Source organism: Protopterus annectens, chromosome 4.part0 (assembly GCF_019279795.1).
Source record: "Protopterus annectens isolate FY-2018-M chromosome 4.part0, PAN1.0, whole genome shotgun sequence".
NCBI lineage: Eukaryota > Metazoa > Chordata > Ceratodontiformes > Protopteridae > Protopterus > Protopterus annectens.
The window spans coordinates 425,095,403-425,119,140 of NC_056733.1; the positions used below are offsets into that span (position 1 = coordinate 425,095,403).

A 23,738-nucleotide genomic window follows, 5' to 3' on the forward strand; every position below is an offset into this window, starting at 1 on the left:
TGGTCAATACTGTCTGGTGGCAAAAGACAATACAGTTAGCAATTCACTGGATAGGATCTGGTTATGCCCTACAAGCAAACTACACTACAGGCCACAGCCTACACCTAATGTATATCTGCTATATATAAATGCATGTCAAAGAAAAGATGTGAGGTAAGTGATGCCTTTAATAATGTACAATCATATGCCAGACTGTGGTCACTCAAATTTCCCATCATATTTAAACCTGGCAGAAATTACAGACAAGAAACAACATGGAAAAGATGCATGCCTAGCACAGTTTTCATCACATTTACACACACAAGAAATTAGCAGGAAAGATGTGACATGAAAAATATGTAAAAGATGTTTAGTGTCAACAACTACTGAGCAATTTGATGTTTCTGTCGAGTATTGATTCTTTTAGTTTTCAGTTATTCAACAAGTTTATTAAGTACACATCCACTTAGTTATCTTGTTCTCTCCTTTGTTTTTTAACTCCTACTGCAGCACTTGACCAACATCTCCTTTTCTGCACTCCACAGACTCATTCATTCCTTCCAGATAGTGAGAGGCTGGCATCCTAGGACCGGGAGAGAAATCTACAATCCATTTGTCCCCTTGAAAGGAGCCTTACCGTTCCTTCCTCTAGAAGGACAGAGACAGCTATGACAGAGAAAGCCAGATGCAAGTTCAACATCATCTCCCCTCTTTGACCCAATATCTTCTCACTGCAGGTGGGCTGTGGACTCCACACTGTCTGGATGGAGACAGGTATGGTCCACCTCCTGAGCTCACTGGTGTGCTCAACACTGCAACATGGTAAGCCTGGGCTGGTGAGCCCCTTCCATGAGAGATCACTCACCCGCCAGTAAGTGTCATTAATGCAGTGGGTATAGCTTCCTTCCTCCTTGCAGGTTGGATGAGTAAATATCAATAACTCAAGCCGAATACTTCCCTTGCCCAGCCCCCCACCTCCACCTCCAACAGCAACAGTGCAACCACACAAACATGGATCATCTGGATGATAGTTAGGGCTTCATCCCTCTATGCCTTAGGGCTGCACATTGCTCTTTCACTATTTGCAGGTAATACCAAACCTTTATTAATTCAGAACTAAGAATTACAGCAGAAAGTATAATAAACTAAGGGAACTCTAACCAACAGACCCCAACATCCGACTTCATTTGTATTAAGCATGGTTTAGTACGGTCTGTGTTTTTAGTCCCTGCTTCCCCAAGATGCTCTTTATACTGCAGATATGCTGGGTCAAATAGTCCAAATATCTAATTGACTGTCAACATTCATGAATGAATGGCTGACTGTTGCCATCAAGCTTACTGGACATTTTATCATAGCACTTCAGATCCCTTCCTCTTTCACAATGAAAGTAACTTAAGAAACAGTTTATGTGTGTACTAATCTACTTAAATGGTGTTCTAATTATTTGGGTAGCAATGCTACATCTATGTGATATTTCCTTAGACAAAATGGGTTTGAGATATAATTAAGACAGTTCAAACCTGGAACTTCACAGCTAGTCTGACCCCATATACATAACCACCACCCTCAAATGGCTACAACTGTCATGGTACTAATGCACATTTAAGAGAAAGTCCTACACAAAATGACCGCTGTCTTAAATGCCCCATTTATATTAACTGGCTCAGCTGGACTATCTTCAGCATATATACCTTGCATAGACATAATGTTCATGAATGAATGCTGTGTTCCTGATCTGGTCTCAATACATGGTCCTCAGAAAAATACAAGCTTCCTTTTCCTCCCTCTGCTGATGCCTCTTACTCTATAATTATTTAATTCCATGCTTTTAGCCTCTTGCACATTTAGGAGCCATTGACGATGGTTCTGTGGCATATTTTCACTTGTCTTTTCTTTTTACACTCTCTGCAAATTTCATATCTCTTGCTCTTTTCTCACATGGCTGATGTTACCACTTGTGCACTGACTAATACTGGAGATCACCAAAATCTAACAGACAGACAAGCATTTTTATCTGTAGCAACATGCAAATTCATTCTTGTTGGTTGCACTGATAATGTGACCCTTGCATAAACATCCTTTGGCTTTCATTATAATCTTCACCAAATATTACATATAGTCTAAAATGCTGCACAAAAAAATCTCAACCCGCTTAACCTGCAATAGAAAATGTAAAATCAGTGCAATCATCTGCAAAAAATCAACAACTGCTGCCAGTGGCAAAATGACAGAAGAAAAGCATAACTCATCTGGCTCCAGTTTTCAAAAGAAGTAACAAATCTGTCAGACTTTACATGGACAGAGAAGCTCATCATTCCCATATACACACTTACCTCTTTTCATGAAGCAAAGCTGTGAAAGTCTGTAGGAAGTCCTCTACGAAGGTTTGAATTTTTTCTGAGCTGAAAGATACAGCAGTGAAAAGCATAAAGACAAAAGGGAATCTCAAAGGCGTACACTTCCCTTCTCAACACAGCAATCAGTATATGTTTTCTTCATATGTATGCAGCCTTGTCTGCCATTTTGAAGTGTCTTATCTACCTTCCTTTCCTCCTCTCTCTCTTCTTTCTTGCCCTTTTCCCACCAGACCTTCGTCATATTGAATGCCTCACTGGATTCTCTATCATCCTGCCAATCTGGTAGTTCATTCTGCCGTTCCAAAATTCTCTCTATGAAAAGCACTTTCATAGACTCCAAAAGGATTTAGTCCCTACAGTCTGTGGTTTGCTTCCCTTCCTTTTCCATCTGCCATTCTTGATCAGAATGGCCCCTCCCCATCTCCCATAGATGATCTTATGCAACAATATCACTCCCCCCGTCTCTTCAGGTTTCAAGCGAGAAAACCTCTACTCTTCTAGCCCCTAGTCATATTCCTTCTACACCACTCCACTCCTCTCCTTGGGTCTTTTCTTAAGTCATTCAAGAACCCTGATGTTCTTTTCCTTACATGGCCGTCAGAAGTATATAGAGTTACTCAATGTGTGGTCTGATCAAGCCCCTGTAGAGCAGAATCATTTCCACTTGTTTCCGAAATGAATTCCCTAAGGAGCATTCATTTTGTTGCTGTCATAAGTGTTATTTCCCTCTTACTGTGCTCACGAAGGTCCAATCCATGTGAGACCAACATCCATCAATCCTTTTCCTGCTTTGGAATCATTTATTCTACTCCTTCAAGATGGTACTTCACACCAGGGTTCTTAAGGCCCAAGTGCAGTACTCATATTTACATGCACTGAACCTTGACTGTCCTATTTCTGAATCATTCACTAGACAATTACCCCATCCCCCACTGCTGCACATGTGTGTCAACAGTGAAGAATCTGATTCTGTTTGCTCAAATATAATGAAGAGTACCAGGCATCAGAAAGGACCACTGTGGTACTCAACTAATTACGTTTGTAATTCCTGAAACTGTTCTTCTCACCATAATCTGACTGACAGATCTTTTGGACTATGAACGAATGCTAGTTCATATCATGGATATTGCTGTCCTCTAAAAAGCTACTAGTCTTCCCCTCAGGATTCTCTCCATTCTTGCCACTGTTATTAAGCTAAAAGGCCTACAGTTTCAGATTTTTTTTTTCTGGGCTTACCCCTTGTACAGGGTAACACAATTGCTGTCCTCCAGGTCTAAACAGATCTAATGCTTATCTCCATCAGGGGGTTTACTTACACACTGACCAGATTTCGATGGACTCTATGTTGTCATCTGTTCAGTGTTCTTCTCATTCAGCCCTGCCTCCCTTCCAGCATGGCATCCACCTCTTGCTTCATTTGTGAAGAATGAAGCAAAAGATTTATTCAGTACCTCAGCTTTTCCTAGGTCTTCTGAGATCTCCATCCCATCTTTATTCAGCCTGTCCATCCCTTACATCCTTCTGCCATGCAGCGACAGCTGTAAAGTAGTGCATTCCTACATAACAACAAAACAAGCTGCTTTTATGTGACCAGTCACATATAAGCAATGGCATTAACTATGAACAACGTCATTCACCTGCTTTCCCATCAAAGCAAAGGGTACTGAATCGCAAGAAAGCTGGAGCATTTCAAATACCTTACTAAAACTCAAGACTGAAAAACGTGGATGAACTATTTATTACATTCTATATTATTCTGGAAGCATACAAACTATCAGTGGTCCTCATAACCTCTGTCTCAAAAGTATGCACTTGGTCTGCAGAGCTAGAGCTCGTACAGCATTTCTGGATGCTACAGAGACCACAAAGAACCACTGCCAGACTGGAACATAATTAATTTCCACCTTACACATATGTTCTGCTGATTCACATCACTACAGTGACAAACTACAACATGTCTCTGCTAAAGTCTATCATTTTAGTAGGCAAGAAATCATATGTCTGAAATTTACACAAAAAGCAATAAAGTACATGAGTTTAATGCTCCATCATTAACTCTTGCTGCTATTCCTACTTCAGAAGCCTTCACTGTTTTCGTGTGTGTGTTTGAATACAAATAAACATATTAGTCGCCAGTTACCTGTTCTCCAAAATTGGCTGTAGGCAAGTGTAGTTGATGATGATGTGTGAAATTTCAATAATTTTTTTCTTGGAATGAGAGAGTCTTTTCCACAAATCATGCTGCAGGCTACAAAAAGAGGATACAATACTGTGGATTAGGAAGAGAAAAGCAAAAAATAAAGCAAGGCAACACAGCAAAAAGTCCAAAGCCAGAGCCCAGCTTTAATCAAAAGGCAACATATATTTAGGACTATCTGTAACAGCCAACAATGTGACTGATTAATATATATGGGTCACGGTAAGGTGCACATACTGCACATGTGGAAGTTAATACAATATGCTGTTCACTTGAAGTGTTCTACTTACTGGCTACTTGGTATAAATTAGTCACTGATGCTAGACTTGGGTGAGTGGAGGTTCTACACACAGTAGCTCTTAAGACAACTGTTAACATGATGTACATCTCCTTTGCATTCTGGTATGGTCTACAAATGATGAAAGGTGAGTTTTTGAGTTATTACCTGCACTCCTTTATGCAAAACAGTCCATATTTGTGCACATACATCTTGTGAAAAAACCTGAAAAAATGGCAACTTTTCCAAGATGCTATGACCACAAATATCTCCAAGTTTCCTGTAATAGTTGTCTGAAATACTTATTTTGAAATACCTGGATATTTATGAGTCAACAAAAGCAAACATCCTACAAAAAAACAGCTTTTATTTTGGCAAAAAAGTGAGATTTAGTGCTTTGCTCTGGTTGTAGATAAGATCAGTCCTGTAAAATCTCAAATTCCATAAAAAAGTTCCACTTTTCTCATCTTCAAAGGTAGCAATCTTAGTGTGTACGAGTCAGGCGGAAAAGCTTAGTGTTACACTACAGGCATCTATCAAGAAAAAAAATGTGTTTAGCATATAGGCTTTTCCTACTCTGGTTTATGCTGAGAGAGCCATGTTCACCTAACAGCTCTGCTCTCAGTTTTCCATGACCTTTAACCACCTCCAACACAGTACTATGAAAACAGAGCTACATGATGCATTGGAAAAACAGACATTCAGTAGTTTTCTCAGGTCTCACTTCTTCATTTAATTGTTGCAGCTGGTTCCTACTGGCATCTTACCAGACAGAGGGTTTTAGTTATGATGAGCACCATGACACATCGTCTCCTGCAGCTACAACACTGGACACGTAGACGTGGAACTGCGTTAGTGGTTTAATGAGAAGGCTGTATAAAGACAAGTAACTGTGAGCCTTCTCTCCAACTTTCAGAGTGAAGTTCACAACCTGGTATTATCACTGAAAAAGTACTGTCCTGATTCCACTCTAGCATCCCCTAAAGGTTATAAAGAATTACAGCCAGTAAACAACTTGCCATCCACTTGAGCTCTGTATAAGCAATTTTTCTGTCTGGAAATGTGTCATAGGTTCATAGGTTCATACTAGGCTATCTGCCCGAGGGCATTTATAAGCCTAGCCCATAGTTTTGTGGCTTACGCCACCCCTTTTGTATGGGGAACTATACCCATTATTTTGCTGCGCCTCTGTCTAGCAGTGACACTGAGGTAATCCCTGGAGTATATCTGCGATCTCCCATCCATTGGTCAAGATTTCTCTTGAACAAGGCCAGCGAGGTGCTCTGCCTCACATATACCGGGATTTTGTTCCACAGCATAGGGAGTCTTTGGGTGATGAATCTATCCCTCCAGCACGCCCTATTAATAGCCGTGTCGAGGTTTAAGTCTCCCGCCCTTGTGGCTCTGATGGATCTAGATTTTTTGAGGTGAAGCATATTCATCAAATCTGGGTTAGACATGGCCTTGTATGTCAGGCAAAGGTCACCTCTGAGCAAGCGGTAAGCGACTGAATAGAGCTGGAGTTCTTTCAGTCAGGCAGCATAGGACAGATTTTTGAGACCCTTTATCCTTTTGGTGAGGAACTTTTGTGGCCTCTCCAGCTGCTGCAAGTGTCGGGTCAGATACATTCCGAATGGGGCATTGTACTCAATCATTGGTCTGATGAGTGATGAGTATAGGGAGACTATGACCTCCCTTGATCTAGATGTGAATCCCTTCATGATAAGGTGGGCAATGTAGAAGGTCTTCCTAACTACTTTAGCTACATGGGTGTCGAATGACAGGCTACTGTAAACCTGGGTCCCCAGGTCCCTGATAACTTCTTCTGTGCTCAGAGGATTACCACCTATATGGTAGCTAGGGGTAACCTTGTTTTTCCCAAGGGTATGACTATGCATTTTTGGCATTTAACTTTAGGCCATGGCTCTGGCACCAGTCATCCGCTTCTGTGAGACCCTTCTGAAGGATATCTGTGTCAGATGTGTTTGACCACGGCCCAGTTTGCAGTCATCTGCAAACTTTGTCAGCCATAACCCTCCTGTGTTTGCTTGTACTGAAAAGTAGATGCCAAACAAGAGTGGGCCCAGGACTGAGCCCTGTGGGACACCACTTGTGACAGGCTTCGAGTCTGACATGGCGCCAGCAACTCTGACCCTGTGGGTTCTGTCACTCAGCCAGTTTGCAACCCATCTTGTGATGTATGGGTTAACATTTAAGCTGATGAGTTTTTCAATGATACCCGAGTGGGGTATTGTGTCGAAGGCCTTTGCCAGATCGTGGTAGGCTGTATGGACTGCCTTATCCTCATCAATGGCTTTGGTGACTGTTTCGAAAAAGTCAACCAAGTTTAAAAGGCATGATCTGCCTTTGACAAAGCCAAACTGGGTTGGATCCAAAGTCTGCAAATTCCTATGTCTTTATTTATGAGGTCCATTATGATCCTCTCCATAGCTTTGCAGATAAGGCTTGTCAAGCTAATGGGCCGGTAATTTCCAGGGTCTGTGGAGGCACCGCCTTTGTGAAGTGGTACCACAGTCGCAGTGCGCCACTCCCTGGGTACGTATCCAGAGGTGAGACTATGATTAAACAGCTGTCCTAGCTGTGGGTTTAATTCCTCATTGAGTTCGTGGAGCACACAGCCTGGGACACCATCAGGTCCCATGGATGCTGTGTTTTTGCTTTGGAGAGAGCAGTTCTCACTTGGGCTTGAGATGTTTGTGGGGCTGCAACCATTTGGTATAGATATCTCTCCTTTTGGGGGGGAGGGGGGGAGAAGTTTGTACTGAACCTGTCAGCCAGTATGTTGGCAATTTCTGTAGGATCAGTAATCTTCACATCATTTTGAACTAGTTCTGAGCATATCTGGGAGTTTCCTCCCAGGTTTCTAACATAGCTAAAGAAGGCCTTATGATTGTCTTTTGAGTCTTTAGCTATTTTTCTCTCAAAATTTGCTTTGGATGATTTTATGAGAGCTCTTAGCTTTTTACTTATAGTGATCAAAGGTGTCTTACCTTTTAAGGATTTTGCTCTATCTTGTAGTAGCTTCCTCCTTTTGTTGTAGAGTTTGTTTATGGCTGGGGTCCACCAGACTGGACGCTTGCCCTTGGTACAAAGAGTCTTTGTTTTGCTTGGGATTGCCTTATCCATGCAGTCCTGCAGGTGCTGGTAGAAGGCATTTGTAAGTGATTCAGCGGCTTGAGTACTGTTTTCCGCTGGCTCGGGGCCTTAAAGGAGACCACACTAGTCTTTAGAAGTGTGAAGTCGGCCGAGAAGTTTTTAACTGTGGTCTTTTTATTTCAGGTGGGGGTGGGATGAGGACCTCCAGCAAGATTAGTTTGTGATCTGATCTCACCAGTGAGGGGTATACTTCCGGTGTTGAACATTGTGCTTCCATGTTCGTGATGATGAGATCAAGTATGTTTTCTCCTCTTGTGGGGATGGTGACTAGTTGTTCCATGGCATTTGAGTTTATGAATTCCAGGAACTTTTGGGCTAGGGTGTTTGGGCTTGAGTAGTGTTCCCAGTCTATATTAGGGTAATTGAAGTCACCTAGTATGATGGTGTTTGGAGATACATTTATCCCCTCCAGTGTTTTCAGGAAAGCCATGTGAGGTTCCTGAGTTTGTGTGAGGGTGGCCTGTAACATGCTACAATTTGCAGAGCAGTCTTGCCTATGGTTAATTGCACCTGGATGGTCTCCGATGCATCGTGCGTTGCCACCAGTCTTGAGGTGTGGGTGTCCTTGATGAATATGGATACCCCCCCCCTTTCTTGGTATTGTCCGGATTTTGGGGCTGGAACGCATGGTATGAGGTAAAACCTGTTAGTGCTGGGGTGCTCTCAGGAGCCTTGAACCAGGTTTCTGTCACAGCACAGACATCAATGTTCTCCATACTGAGAAGGGCCTCGAGTGCGTGCATTTTGAGATTTAGACTTCTGGCATTGAGCAGCATTACCCTTAGTTTTTTTCCTTTTTGTGTTCTAGGGTGGTAGGTTTAGAATTTGAGCCTTGCCTAAAAGACACTATGGGGTGGCAAGAGCCTTTGCCAATATCCGAATCCCAGGGTGACAGGTGCAAGCCGCCCTTGTGAAGCAGCGTGGCTTGTCCAGCATGTCATCCCAGGCAGACAGACATTGGATCTCCTTTGAATGACACCAGAGTTTAAGCCAATTCTTAAAGCTGATCATCTTATCTCTGTATTGTGCCATCATTCTTGGTGAAGGTAGGATACTGCTCAAGGTCAGGGTCATACCTGCCTGGGCTACATAATCAGAGAGCTCCTCAATGTCTCTTTTCATGTAGTCCAAGGAGGTACGTCTGAGGTCGTTTACACCAGGGTGGACAATGACTGAGTCATATTTGTACCTGCTGTTGAGAGACCTGAGTGCTTGCGTTATGTGGCGGATTCTAGCGCCCGACAGGCAGCTTACTGTAACTCTCCTTACTCAGTCTGGTGAGCGGGACATCAGTGGGTCTGACTATGGAGTCACCAATGACTAGTGTGTCTGGCATTGTGTTTGGCCTTAAGGGCTGTGACTGTTTGACACCCTGACTGTGAGGTCTATGTGTTGCAGGTGTTGTGTTCTGAGGTGGTGGTTGTTTGGGTGTCTGCTTTGGTGGCCTCTGCTGTTTTGGTAGATTTCTGATCAGAGCCTCCGAGTATGTCTTTGTGTGTTTATGTGTATGATTTGAGGTTGTGATGGTACTCTGTGAGACTGGGTCTATAGTGTGTGTGGTAACCTTCTCCTCCTGTCTGGTCTTGCCAGTCCTAAGTTGAGAGAGCTCAGCCTCCAGTTTGGCCGTATAGTTGCATCTCTCGCATGTATTTGTGTTTTGTGGGAGGAGGAGAGGGTTGTTCAGTGTACATGAGGCAATTGTAACATTGCCTCAATATTCCCAGGTTCACCAGCTGAGCAGGAGAGGATACTAGCAACTGATCCCTCGACATGCTAGAAGGAATAGACAAAAAACTTTAAAAAGAGATTCCGTGGGATGTGGGTGTCCGAGAAATGGGGTTTGCCTTTTTGGGGTACTATCTATAACAAGAGTGCTGTATCTCGGTGATAAGTACTGTAGGAGCAAGTGCTAGGCTTGACAGATACAGAATAGGCTACTTAGAGTCAGGTAGAGATGATCTATTTAGTTATAGGATATGCTGATTAGATCAGTAGTATAGTTCGAGGAAGGTAGTTTTAAGGGAAAATTTGAAGAGTGGAATTTAGGTAGCCCTAATAGTTTAAATCTGCTTAACCGGCTGCCCTAGTGTGCAACGGTAGCAGCAGCTAAACACAAGAAACGCTGCTAGCGTTTTTATATCAGGGGGCTGAAAGAAGCTAGGAACTGGCCCAAAACGACCAATAAACTACAAGTTGCTGGCTGAAACCTCACAAAACTGGACCAACAGGCAGCTCAATGCTTCCCACTCCCACTGGTAAGCAAGGGAACTTCCTCTCTTCCAAATTAGGTAAAGAATCAGTAACAGGAACTGCAAACAAAGTCCAGGGATCAGCAAGCTCTGAAACTGGACTATTCTAGCTCAGTAAGGCGGAAAACAAGAGATTTTTTTTTTCAGAAAACAAGCAGAAACAGATACAGTAAACACTTATAAATGCTATAAATCAGCTATCACAGCCTACACAAACAATTTGCAGCAGTTACAGATTTTAAAAGTAACAAACTGAGAAACAAGTGCAATAACAGAATAAATGCAGAATAAACAATAACAATGTATCAGCAAGCAGGCGAAATACAGTTGCTAGATAAATAGAAGTGGAAAGCCACAAAAAATATACTTAAATCAGGTAAAGTCGCTTTTTCAGCTCTCTGAAGCTTGGATTACTCTGCTGGCCACCACGAGGATCTGTGTTGAGTAGGTACAAGCCAAAAACGCCATTTAGCATTTTTTATATCAGGGGGCTGAAAGAAGCTAGGAACTGGCCCAAAACCACCAATAAACTACAAGTTGCTGGCTGAAACCTCACAAAACTGGACCAACAGGCAGCTCAATGCTTCCCACTCCCACTGGTAAGCAAGGGAACTTCCTCTCTTCCAAATTAGGTAAAGAATCAGTAACAGGAACTGCAAACAAAGTCCAGGGATCAGCAAGCTCTGAAACTGGACTATTCTAGCTCAGTAAGGCGGGAAAGCAAAGACTGTGTACACATCTGTATAAACAGTTAAAAATATAGCAAGTGTCCTGTGAACACAGGGAGAGTGGATTACTGCAATCACCTTTCACCCATTCACGCTACCACATTAACTAGAGAAATAAAATTGGGAAAAGTATATTAATATCTTATTGTTATGGTCAATACTTCACCAACACTAAAACAAAAAAAACCTTTTTTCTTGACCTTTGTTTTTTTACATACAGAACACCAAGCTATGAGCCAATTACACGGCTAACAGCATCTGACAACATACAAAACAAATGGCATTTGTAAAGCCTTTCTCACTCTCTTGCACTGGAATAGGTATCTAGTGTAACATTTTATAATATGTGGACTGGGGATGAAGCTATAGTTTCAAATACTCTGCAAAAGCCCACATGAAAAAGAGGCAAAAGACATCAAAATGTCTAAGCCCCAGCCCATTGCATCAGCAACACCCAAGAGAATTGCCCTAAATAATAATGTAAAGCCTTGGTAGCACTGTCACAATAAAATGCAATATTACTGACCAACCACTAAAAAATGAGAAATGATCTTTTCTTAATTGCTTTGCCAACTTTATCTGGGAAAATAAAGCTTAACAGCCGGACAGTTTCCTAGCTAGCATTTGCCCTGTTAGTACACAGAAAAAAACGTGCCTTCAGGGATTCACCTACGAAAATCTCTCAGCTTTGGTTTGGGAATAAATGTACTAGCCAGGAATTACACAGTAGCAACCAGAGACTCTATCCCGGTGAAAGAAAGCAAAAGGCTTATAAATCCAGGCACTATTGAGGCCAATGACAAATTATAATAGACGTACTTCAGGCAGCCACCCAGGGCCCACAGCTGTGGGGAGGGGGCTCATCAGGTTGGTCTGCACATTGTGGATTTAGTTTTGTAAGCTGTGTCTGCACTGGTATACCACATGTCCTTTCCATGCACAAGTGTTGCTCACCTTGCCCATATGTCAGTGACCAGATAATGCAGCAGCGCTGTTCTGATTCTCATCTAGCAGCTGTTTTACATTATCAGTCTACCTGTTGCATCCATGCATAACTCCATGTTAAGGAACAGAGCTGCCAGAGATTCAAGTCAGCCACTCAAGTCATCCTTGTATGGGACACCAAGTAAAACAGGACAGTTGCCAGAGAGTCAAGTAGGTTCACTAAAAATATACAAATGCTGCTATTTGTTGACAGCAACCAGTTTCTTACCATTGAAACACTACTAAAGTGACAATTAATTCTATCCAACTTCTGCTGTGATATTTTCTTTTTTATTTAACTGTTACTCTCCATTGTAATATTTGTTTATACTTCAATCTGCTGGAAAGAAGTGTGCAATTAAGAGGCAGTTTGTATTTAAAATTACACTGTCTTAACTGCACACATTTTCACAGGCTGCAGCATAAACAAATGAAAAAAAAATTATGCCAATTACAAAAGAAACTTTATGGTTTGGCAGACTGCTGCAGCTCCCACAGAAGTTGTATTAGCACTGATCTTGTCTGTCAGAGTTCAGCTCCCACGGCTGTTACTGTTGACTCCATCATAATGTTTGCTTATGCTGTGGTCTACAAGTGTGCAATTAAAGACAATGTGTTTAAAACTAACTTGGTGAAATTTTTTAAATAGTTTTAAGCACAAAATGTCTTAATTGCACACTTCTTACAGGATGCTATGATTATGCCAATTAAAAAAAATACCTTGACGGCTGGGCTGACTGCTGCAGTTACAGAATGAAATATTAATTACTAACTTACTGAATTTATATTATTTATTTAACTTTATGCAAGCATACCACCGGCATATATCATGGGTGTCTCAGCTTAAGGCACACTTCTCAGCCATTTCTGATTTTGCAGGATGTCCCTGATTCATATATTTTTGCTCTGTCCCTCTTAAAGTGCTTAATTTTTTGGCAAATCACTGAGAATTATGGTCAGTCAACAATGTCAGCATTAAGTTTCATACTTAATGTTTAGCAATTACTGGTTGATGCAATACCCGTTTTGTTAATGCATTGTTCCTGAATTTGGACCTTTGTCCTTCATTACATTTTTGGCTTTGCCACTGATTCTTGAGCAAAGAATATGACAGTCGTCTCAAGTGTCACTAATTAAATGTTGAAGACTGCAATCAATGGCAAACTTTTGCGTTTAAGACTTCATGTACTTAAGAACATGCATGCTAAGGCAAAGTCTGTTATTCTAGCAATATTTCTTAAAGTTTAAGATCTATAGGTGGAAGATCAAGAAACAAGGAGAGAGTGGGATTCTGTATGCAGATACTTAAACAGAACAATAACCATATTCTGTATGGTTATTATTCTCCTTAAGGAGAACAATAACCATACAGATTATTATATTCATAAAGTAGCAGAAAGTATTCTAAGAAGTAAGCCAACGCGGTAATGGAGAAAGGAGAATACCCCGATAGGGATGACTGCAATTAAGGGTACAGAGAATAGGCTAGAGGGTGTCGGAAATTTAATGGAGAAAACTGGCAAAGGAAATAAGGTATTGGGAGCAAATAACCACACAGGGAAAGGTAACAGAATGGGAAGAGGTCAAGAATTCATTTGGACTGCAAGCTAGAGATTGCCTTTCTTATCAAGGTCTGAGATCAGTGTGTAGGTAAAGAGAAAGAAAAAAGTTATGTATTCACCATAACGTTCCATCTGAGTAGTTGTACTTCATTTGTCTTCAACCTGTGGGGAATACGGATCCGTATCGGATCCGAGCCGGCAAAAATTACTAGCATCAGCTCCAAGCTCCAGACCCCTCCCCTTACCCATAACACACCTCCCTTGCCTTCCATGCTCAGATCGAGTTTGCTGAACTTACACTTATAATATGACCTGATAATATGCTCCAAAGGTCCGGGGGAAGTAGGGAGGGATGGTTAAAGACAAAGTACAACTACTCAGATGGAACGTTATGGTGAGTACACAATTTCTTTATCTGAAGTAGTTTACTTCATTTGATCTTCAACCTGTGGGACAGAGTCCCCAGCTACTAAACTCCTGTGTGGCCCTCATGGAAGGATATTCCTGAGCACCGCAAAGCCAAAGGATGCTCTCCTTCTAGATGTCAAATCCAATTTATAATGGGAGATAAACGTATGAGATGAGGTTCAAGTAGCTGTCGAGCAAATGTCATCTAAAGATACCCTAAACCAGAAAGCTGCAGATGTAGCCATGGACCTGGTGGAATGAGCTTTAACCTGACCTGGAGGAGACATGCGTTTGTCCTTGTACAACTGCAGGATGCATGAAGAAATCCATCTAGCTATCGTGATCTTAGAAATAGGTTTGCCCGAAAAGGGTCTATAGAATGAAACAAACAATTGATTAGATTTACGAAAAGTTTTTGTCCTGTGTAAATAGAATCGTAACTGTCTGTGAACATCCAATGTGTAGTTTGTATTCCATTTTGTTGGTAAAATTGGGAAAGAACACGGGCATGTTTATAGTCTGATTGATATTGACTGGTGATGCCACCTTAGTAAGAAAGGATGGATTGATGCCAAGGGAAACTATCTTTATGCAAAATCATGAATGGGAATTTTATGGACAAGGCCTCCTACCAGAGGTAACAGTGACCAGAAAAGCTGTTTTCCATGATAGAAAGTTTAGATCAACTGTAGCGGCAGGCTTGAAAGGCGGAGCGACCAGAGCTTGAAGAACCATAGTAAGGTCTCACAGGGGGACAGGATCTTTGACTAGGGGGCATAGCAAAAAAGTGCCTTTAATAAAGGCTTTACACAGTCTAGAAGATGTCAATGATGCAGAATTCTCGCCCAAATGAAAATGAGAAATGGCAGCCAATTGAACTTTGACAGTAGAAGAACTAGCTCCATGCTGGAAAATATCAGCTTGGAAATCAAGAACAGTGGAAAAAGGAGCCGTGAAAGGATCCAAACTCCTCTGAGAGGCCCAAAAAGAAAAATGTTTCCAGTTGCTGCAATAAACCTTTTTGGTTGAAGACTTATGAGCAGCTACCAAAACAGACTTAACTGAGGAGGAAAGTCAGGGAGTCCTAGCAATCACGCAAACCAGAGCAGCCAAGCAGTGAGCTTCAGGCTGTCCAGATTTGGATGAGGCACCCCCGATGGGTGTGAAATCAGATCCTGAAAGGGATCTAGGATCCAAGGTGGAGCCAGAAGGTGAGACCAAAGGAAGGGAAACCAAACCTGGAGAGGCCAGAATGGGGCAATGTGGATCACCTTGTTCCCCAGTCGACAAGCTTTCTGCAGAAACCTCGGGATGAGAGGGACTGGAGGGTAATCATACAGAAGACCAAAAGGCCAAGCATGAACTACAGCATCTCTGGGGTACTCCCCTGGCAGGGGGTTCAGAGCAAAAAACCTGCTGCACTTCATGTTGGAAGGAGATCTGAAGAGATCAAAGCAAGGTTGACCCCACTCGCTGAAGATCTGTTCCGCTACTGATGGATTCAGAGACCACTCGTAAGGCATCAGAATGGTCCGACTTAGCCTGTCTGCTAGAATGTTGGCCCGTCCCGGAATGTTCACTGCGATAAGAAAGTGACCGGTGGAGATCGCCCATTCCCACACTTTCATGGCCTCGCGACAAAGGGGATAATATCTGGTCCCTCCCTGTTTGTTGATGTACCAGACTACAGACACGTTGTTTGACTGAATAGCAATTGTCCGCAGAGGAAGAAAGGCATGAAGGGCCTGCAACGCTAGAAGGACCGCCCTCATCTCTAGGACAGTGATATGCAAACTGGTCTCCACGGGGGACCACAGGCCTTGGACTGTCCTACTCGAACAATGCCCCCCCCCCACCCAAGTTGGGAGGCATCTGTGGTCACTGTGGCCTGGGCTGGAATGAAGGGTCATCCCTCCACAATGTCCGGAGAGCTCACCCACCATATGAGGGACGAACGACACACTTGACTTAGGTGGAGAGGTTAGTGGTAAATCCAACAAAGATCACTGAACTGTCAAAGTCCACTGAAGAATCTGCATGTGAAGTCGGGCACATGGAAGGAGAGTTATGGTCGCCGCCATTGAGCCTAGGGCCCTCAATAGACATTTGGCTGTCGGGAGATGAGAATGGTAAATTAACAAAACATGCATCCTGAGGTTTTGAACTCCCTCCGAGGTCAGGAACACTTTGCCCTGGAGTGTGTCTATCCTGGCACCAATGTAGTCTATCACTTGTACAGGTTCTAGCAGAGATGTGGATGTGTTGATTCTGATACCCAAACTCAGGGCAAGTGTCAGAAAGTAGTCCCTGGTTTGGGAAAGTAGATGCCTGGTGAGAGCAGTGTAGAGCCAATCGTCCAGGTACGGATAGACCTGAATCCCCTGAAGCCTCAGGTGAGCTGCTACCACTGCCATCACTTTGGTAAACACCCTGGGGGTTGTGGCGAGACCAAAGGGTAGGGCTCAAAATTGGTAATGATTGGCCCCTAGCTGGAAGCAGAGGAACCTCCTGGAGCTTCTGTGCATCTTCACATGATAGTAAGCATCCTAGAGATCTAATGAGCACATCCAGTCACTCTCGTGTAGGTACAGCATGATGGACTGTAGTGTGATTATCCGGAACATTTCATTGGCCACTGACAGGTTCAGGGTAGAGAGGTCCAGAATGGGCCTTAAGTCCCCCGTTTTTTTTTGGCACCTGGAGTAGAAGCCCGATCTGGACTTATCTGGGGGGACGGTTTTGATGGCTCGTTTTCTTAGCAGCTTGGAAATTTCCTGTGCTGCTGCCTCCCTTTGCATGGGTGGAACATCCAGGAGGTGTTTGGGAGGGGTTGGAGAACCCATGAAGGGGATTAGAATATCCTCTGGATATGATTTGCAGCACCCAGCAGTCCGTTATGGACTCCCAAGCTGCTGGGTGCAAGGACAATAATCCCCAGACGGCCTCCAGAGTAGAGCAGTCGGGCAACCCCTCGGGTTGCTGCCCAGGTCTGTCCAAGAAAGGTTCTCGAGACCTGAAGTTGTGCGGACCCCCTTGGCCTCTGGGCCAGTATCCATTCTGTCCCCCTCTTCCTCTGGGGGAAGAAGAGCCCTGAGTGTCCCGGGAATACTGAGACTTCCAGAACCAGATCTTCCTTTTGCCCTCTCTGGTTCTGGGAAAAGGACTTTTGAGGGTTAGAGAAGCGGATCCTGATGGCAGACAGTGTTCTTCCCATCCTTCTCACTCTGGACAAGCATCTCCTTGATGGTCTTACAAAACAGAGTCGAGCCATCATAAGGGGCATTGGCAAAGGACGCCTTAAAGGGTCCGGCAAATTGGCACAAACTGAGCAAGACGTTACGGATCATGGAAACGCCAGACCCAGCCGCCCTAGCCGCTCCTTCCGTTGCATGGGAGAGGAGTCGCATGGACATATTTGATACTGCTCTCAAAGTGGCCATTTTCGCAGAGAACAAAGCCTTGTCCTCCTGCAACATGGACTTGGGTGCAGACTCCTCCAACTCCTTCACAAGGTCGCATTGGAGTCTCATGACATGGGCCAACTAGTTCAGTGGCCTTATTGAAAAGGTAGTTGAAGCATACACCCGCTTCCCTAGTCGGTCCATCATCCGAGACTCTCAGTCAGGAGGGTGGACCAAGGAACTTCCCTGAGATAGTTCCCTCTTTGTGGCTGCTGCTACCACCATGGCGTCCACAGAGGAGCCCTTGTTCCAGGAAGGCCTGTCTATATGGGGACTCAAAACCTTATTGGGTCACTTGGGGATCAGCTCCAAGGTATCAGGGTCCTTCCACGCCCACGAGCTGATCAAATCCACTAAAGGATCCATGGGGGGGGGACACCCAAGACATAGACGGACCCGTGCCGAAGGCCTCCAGAAACACAGACTCATCAGAGGAGGGCTTGGGGGCAGACCAACCTCCCCTCTGGCACAGGATAGTCATGAGGTTTCCAAAGGAGACATCGTCGTGAGGTGACCTTGGGGAGCCCTCCCCCTCATCTAAGTCTGAGTCCTTGGTTAGGAACTCAGGGGAGTCCAAGTGCCTCCTCTTACACATATGTTTGTGAAGAACATCTCCCATGGGGCTCTCTGGGGAGTGCTCGCAAGCTATCTGTTCCTCTGGGGGAACTGTCTGGGGCCCTTTGGGCACGGGCAGTCCCTCTGGTAAGATGACGGGGACCATAGACAGAGCAGAGGGGGTCTGGGTGGAGACCGAGCGGGTGGTCAGGGGCCTCGATCCGACGGAGAGGACCCATTCTACCACATCGAATGCCGAAGAAGAGCGGACCTCCTGGGAAGCCATTAAGGAGGCCTGTCTCTCTGGGTCTGATGTGAGAATAGGAGCCAGACCCGAAGTGGCAGGAGCTCTGAGAGAGGAAGCCTGGACCGACAACGTCGGAGCCGATGGTAAAGGTACCACTCCCTCAGATCTGACCCCCATGCTCCACCTCCAAGAGCAGCTCGGATCCGAACTGGTCGGATCAGAGTTGCTCCAGGCAGCTGCTAGCGTTAAGGACGCAAGGACTGCTGATGCCCCGACCAAGGCCAACCTCAGATCCGAGAACTCCGAAGCTGAAGGTCGGATCGGGGAAGGAGTAATAGGCTGAAAAAAGGGAAGCGAGCTGCCCCCTCAACTGGCAAGGCCCCCATCTGGATCTGCATAGGGATAAAGCACCTCATCATCTTATCCAGATCCATGTCTGAGAGAGACCAGGTGGACCAAGACGAGGCCCACAGACTCCGACCTGGCTGGTCGGGGAGCTGAGGCCCGGGAGGACTGGACGTGCCTCCTCCGGATATGGGGAGAACCTTGGAGATCGGAGCCGGAGGGAGTCATGGATCCCAGCAGATTTACTGGGTGACACGAGGTCTGGAGACCTCTTCCTCTTCTCTTTTGGCCTCGACTGTCTCTCCTGCTCTCTTCCCCTCCTCTGCTCTGCTACCACAAGCTTAGTAGCGGGAGTTTGAGTCCCAGCCTTGGAGGGAGAGGAGGCCAGAGGCAGAGAAGTGGAAGAGGCAGCCACGGCAGCCACCTTGACTGAAGCCAAGGATGAGGAGGGAGGATCAGTGGCAGGAAGAATCCCCTTAAGGGCCAACTTGGTCTTTCAAAGCCCAGGAGGTGAACCCCACACAGATGGCACAGTCAACATTAAGGTGGGCCACACCTAAACACAGTACACACAAAGTGTGGCCATCCGTTGGGTAGAGCTTATGGCCACACTCTGCGCAGCGCTTAAAAATAAGCTTTTCAGTCATACTAGGGAAAGAAAAGAAAAACTTTCCACTTAAAACTTTAGCACACACCCACTCACCCCACACAGACAAACTACACTATCTAACAACTACTACAAACCTACACACGATGCCAAAGCAATGGCAGAGGAGAAAGGGTACCTATGCTAATTTAAAATGGCTAATAAAACAAAATTTATTAAACTTACAATCCAAGAAAAATACCCTGGTAACTGGAGCTTCAGAGATACGATGCTTTCACAAATCGCGGCAAATGAGATCTGGGGATGGAAGGCAAGGGAGATGTATTATGGGTAAGGGGAGGAGTCTGGAGCTCGGAGCTGATGCTAGTAATCTTTGCCGGCTCGGATCCGATACGGATCTGTGTTCCCCACAGGTTGAAGACAAATGAAGGAAACTACTTCAGATATAAGGGTATCCCTAAGCAAAAAAACAGCACTAGTAGAGTATTTAGCAGAATCAAAAAGAGAAGCTGCTATTATAAAAGGGATAATTAGTAGAGCATAGAAAATATTACATGATAACTGTAGAAATCAATTAGATGAGGTTAGAAAGGATTAGGAAGAGTGATTGGATAAGCAATTCACAAAGCAACAATGAGAAAATACATGTATGGCTCTCAAATATGCAACAACGTCTAGAAGACTTAAGATCTTTGCTTGGAAGCATTTGCATAGGTATTTCTATACTCCAAGAAGACTCCAAATAATTTTTCCTCAGATAGATTTCAAATGTTGGAGGGGAGATGGGAAGAAAGAGGTAAGTGGGAAAAAGAAGTTAGGTTCTTACCATAACATTCCATCTGTGTCGATCTTCATTCATTCTTGACAGTTTGGTCTCGGTTCCATCCTCGGAACCGACTCAGCCATTGTAACAAGCTCACAACAGCTAGTAACTCATGAGCTAAGGCTACCGATAGTGCCTCTCTTCCCTTCTCCTCAGATCGAGTTTTGCCAGTAGAAATGAAATGCAGAAGCTTTGTCTAAGCAACTGCCCTACTATAAAACCAGGAGTAGACCCGAACCTTCAGGAGTCTTTGGAGGGGGCTGGAGGATGGGATGTCAAGAATGAATACGTTATAGTGAGAAACAAACTTCTTTATCTGATGTTGTCAATCTTCATTCATTCTTGACAGTTGGGATAGAGTCTCTAGCTACTTTATGTCCCGGGAAGCCCTATGGAAGGATATACCTGAACACCATAGAGCCAAAGGATGTTCTTCCCCTGGAGACCATGTCCAATTTGTAATGAATGATAAAGGAATGTGGAGTTGCCCAAGTTGCTGCTGCACAAATGTCATCCATAGAGGCTCTAGAATGAAAGGCTACTGATGTGGAAACTGGTCTAGTAGAATAAGCCTTGTCCTCAGTTGATAGGTTTAGTTTATTTTGGTTGTAAACAAAGGTGATGCAATCTCTCAGCCATTTTGATAAGGTAACTTTGGAAACTGGTTTCCCCTTAGAGTGCCTGAATTTGTTCTATTCAAGTAAAAATGTAATTGTCTGTATACATCCAACAAGTGTAAACAATATTCGTCCTTGCTTGAGAAGTTTGGGAAGAAAACTGGTAGTTCTATAGACTGATTATTTGATGAATATTTGAGTCCGGTACAACCTTGGGAAGGAAAGAGGGGTTAGTCCTAAGTGATACTCTCTGTGAAAAATGATATATGGACATTTCACACACAAAGCCTATAATTCTGATATTCTCCTGGCTGACATGATGGCCACCAGGAAAAGGGTCTTCCAAGATAAGAATTTGGTATCACAGGTAGCTGCTGGCTCAAAGGGCTGACGAGTTAAACTTTGCAAAACTAATGTTAAATTCCAAGGTTCAATGGGTTCTTTAAAGGGTGGCTTCAAATACACATCATCTTTCAGGAAGGTTTTGCAAAGACGATGAGACAAAGGAAAGATCATCAAAACCATTCTGAAAATTGGAAATAGCAGCTAAATGAGCTCTAATAGTAGAAGCTGAGGCTCCTGATTGGAATATAGTTGATAAATATTCTAATACATTATTAATCGAGGCTGGAAAAGGGTCAATTATTTCTGCAAGAGACCAAAGCACAAATCTGTTTCATTTACTAAGATAAAGTCTTCTGATGGATGGTTTATGGGAAGCCAGAAGTATTTTTTATACTGGGAAAGATGTACTGTTCTGCCTGGCAATTACTGGAAGTGAAGGCACTAAGCCGTCAGCTTGAGACTGTGCAGGCTGGGATGGACCAACCCCTGTGGATGAGACAACCGATCTGTGATTGGGTCCAGAGTCCATGTACGGTGAACTACATGAGGCCACAGAAAGGGGAACCAGACTTGGGGGGGCCAATAAGGTACAATGAGGATCACTTTGCATCTCAACCATTGAGCTTTCTTCAAAAACTGGGGGATCAGGGGGAAAGGAGGAAAAGTGTAAAGCAGTCCAGGGGACCAATCATGTAGAAGAGCATCTCTTGCAGTCTCCACCTGAGGGGGGGAAAGGGCAAAGTAGCTGCTGCACTTGTGGTTTATGGGAGATGCAAAGAGGTTGCAGCAAGACTGACCCCATCAACAATGAAATATCTTCGTCACTACATTGGGATTGAGAGACCACTCATGAGACAGGAGGATAGATCTGCACAGTTTGTCCTCAATCATGCTGGAATTCCCCAGAATGTGCATTGCTATCAGTAAGTGGGTTGGATGCTATCACCCACTGCCACACTCTTAGGGCTTCCTGACCTAATGGGTAGGATCTGGTTCCGTTTGCTGATGTACCAGACCACCGGCATGTTGTCTGATTGGATAGCAAATGTCCCTGAAGTGAGGACCGATTGCAGTACCTGCAACACTAAAAGCAGTTCTAGGATGTTGATATGCAAGTTGGTCTCTGAGGGAGACCAAATGCCTTGGACTGTCTTTCCCTGAAAATGCACCCCCCCCCCCCAATCTGGGATGCATTGGTGGTGGTCACTTTGGCCTTGGGCTGAGCATGGGTGAAAGGGCAACTCCATAATTCCTCTTCTGACATCATCCATCAATTTAGGTCCTGCTTGCATCAGTTGGTTATGTGAATAGGTAAGACATCGAGTGTGTTACAAGAGACCACTGTGATGCCAGGAGCCATTGAAGTAGCTTCATATGGTACCTTGCCAGGGGGACCAGAGTGATCGTGGCAGCCATTGACCCTAGAACTTGTAAGACTAAGTGAGCTAGGATTTTGTCTTGAGAGAGTATCACTTGAAGCTGTGATGTAATCTCGGCAGCCTGTGATGACGTACAGCAGCTATACAGGAGTTTGTGTTGAATGTTGCTCCGATGAATTCTAACTCTTGTGTGGGTGACCGCTTTGAATTTTCCCTGTTTACTGAAATGCCTAAGTACACTGCAAGGTGTAGGACGGAGTCCAAGGCATGAAGCAGTAGATGCCTGGTGAGGGTGGTGAGGAGCCAGTTGTCGAGATATGGAAACACACAGAATCCTTGTAGTCTCGGGTAATCTGCTACCACTGCCATGCATTTGGTGAAAACCCTGGGGGGCTGTGGTGAGACAAAAGGGCAGTGCTCGAAATTGGTAGTGACAGGCTCCCAGCCGAAAGCGGAGGCATCTTCTAGAGCACTTGTCCATCTTTATGTGGTAATACACGTCCTGAAGATCAAAACAGCACATGCAATCATCTTTTTCCAGAAACAAAAGGATAGATGGTACTGTGACCATGCGGAATTTTGTCTGTTGAACAATCTTGTTCAAGACACTGAAGTCTAGAATTGTTCTCCAGTCCCCTGTCTTTTTCAGCACCAGAAAGAATCTTGAGTAAAAACCGGATCCTATTTGGTCTGCTGGGACTGTTTGGATGACTCTTTTTTGAAGCAGCTTTTGAATTTCTTGTGCTGCTGTATCCTTCTGACTGGGTGGAACATCGGGGATTCACCTTTGTGGTCTTGGACAAAGATCGAAGGGGATATGGTAACCTCTGGCAACTATCGTCTAAACCCAGGAATCTGATGTTATTGAGTGCCAGCCTAAGTAGTGCAGAGAGAATCTTCCCCCGACTGCCTCCAGAGGTAGGCAATCAGGCTGCCACTCAGGAACACTGTTAGGGTTGTACAGAGAAGGAATCCCTGGAACCCTGCTTACATGGGCCCCCTCTGCCACAGAAGAGGCATCTTCCTGATGAATTTTCCCTTCTGCTCTGGGGGGAAAACTCGCCAAGTATGTTCCAAAAAGGCCTTTGGGACTTTCTGAACCACATCTTTTCACTCTTCTGATTCCTAGAGTGAGGTCATCGAGTAATAGAAAAACACACGCCAACAGCAGAAAGGGTCTTTCTATCCTTCTCACACCTGGCTAGTGTGTCTTTGCCTTTTGGGCGAAAAAGCTAGGTAGCATCAACCGGTGCATTAACAAAGGAAGACTTGAAAGGGTCCGAGAAATCACACAAGTGCATCCAGGCATGGTGCCTGATGGCAATGCCTGTACCTGCTGCCCTGGCCGTCCCTTTGGCTGTGTGTGCAATAAGGAGCATGGACGAGTCTGATATCAAGTCTAGGGCCGCAAGCTGGGAGGCAAATTTATTGCGTACCT

At 44.3% G+C, this 23,738-nt stretch overlaps 1 protein-coding gene across 1 annotated transcript in view; it reads right to left on the reverse strand.

Annotated features, from left to right (window-relative positions):
• The window catches only part of ASCC2 (activating signal cointegrator 1 complex subunit 2), a 1,163,586-nt gene that overhangs the window by 378,499 nt on the left and 761,349 nt on the right, over window positions 1-23,738 (reverse strand). The window contains exons 9-10 of the mRNA XM_044069746.1: window positions 4,480-4,587; window positions 2,316-2,384 (exon numbers count right to left, since the gene is read on the reverse strand). Coding sequence (XP_043925681.1) covers window positions 2,316-2,384; window positions 4,480-4,587 — 177 coding nt within the window. The remainder of the gene's footprint in view (window positions 1-2,315; window positions 2,385-4,479; window positions 4,588-23,738) is intronic.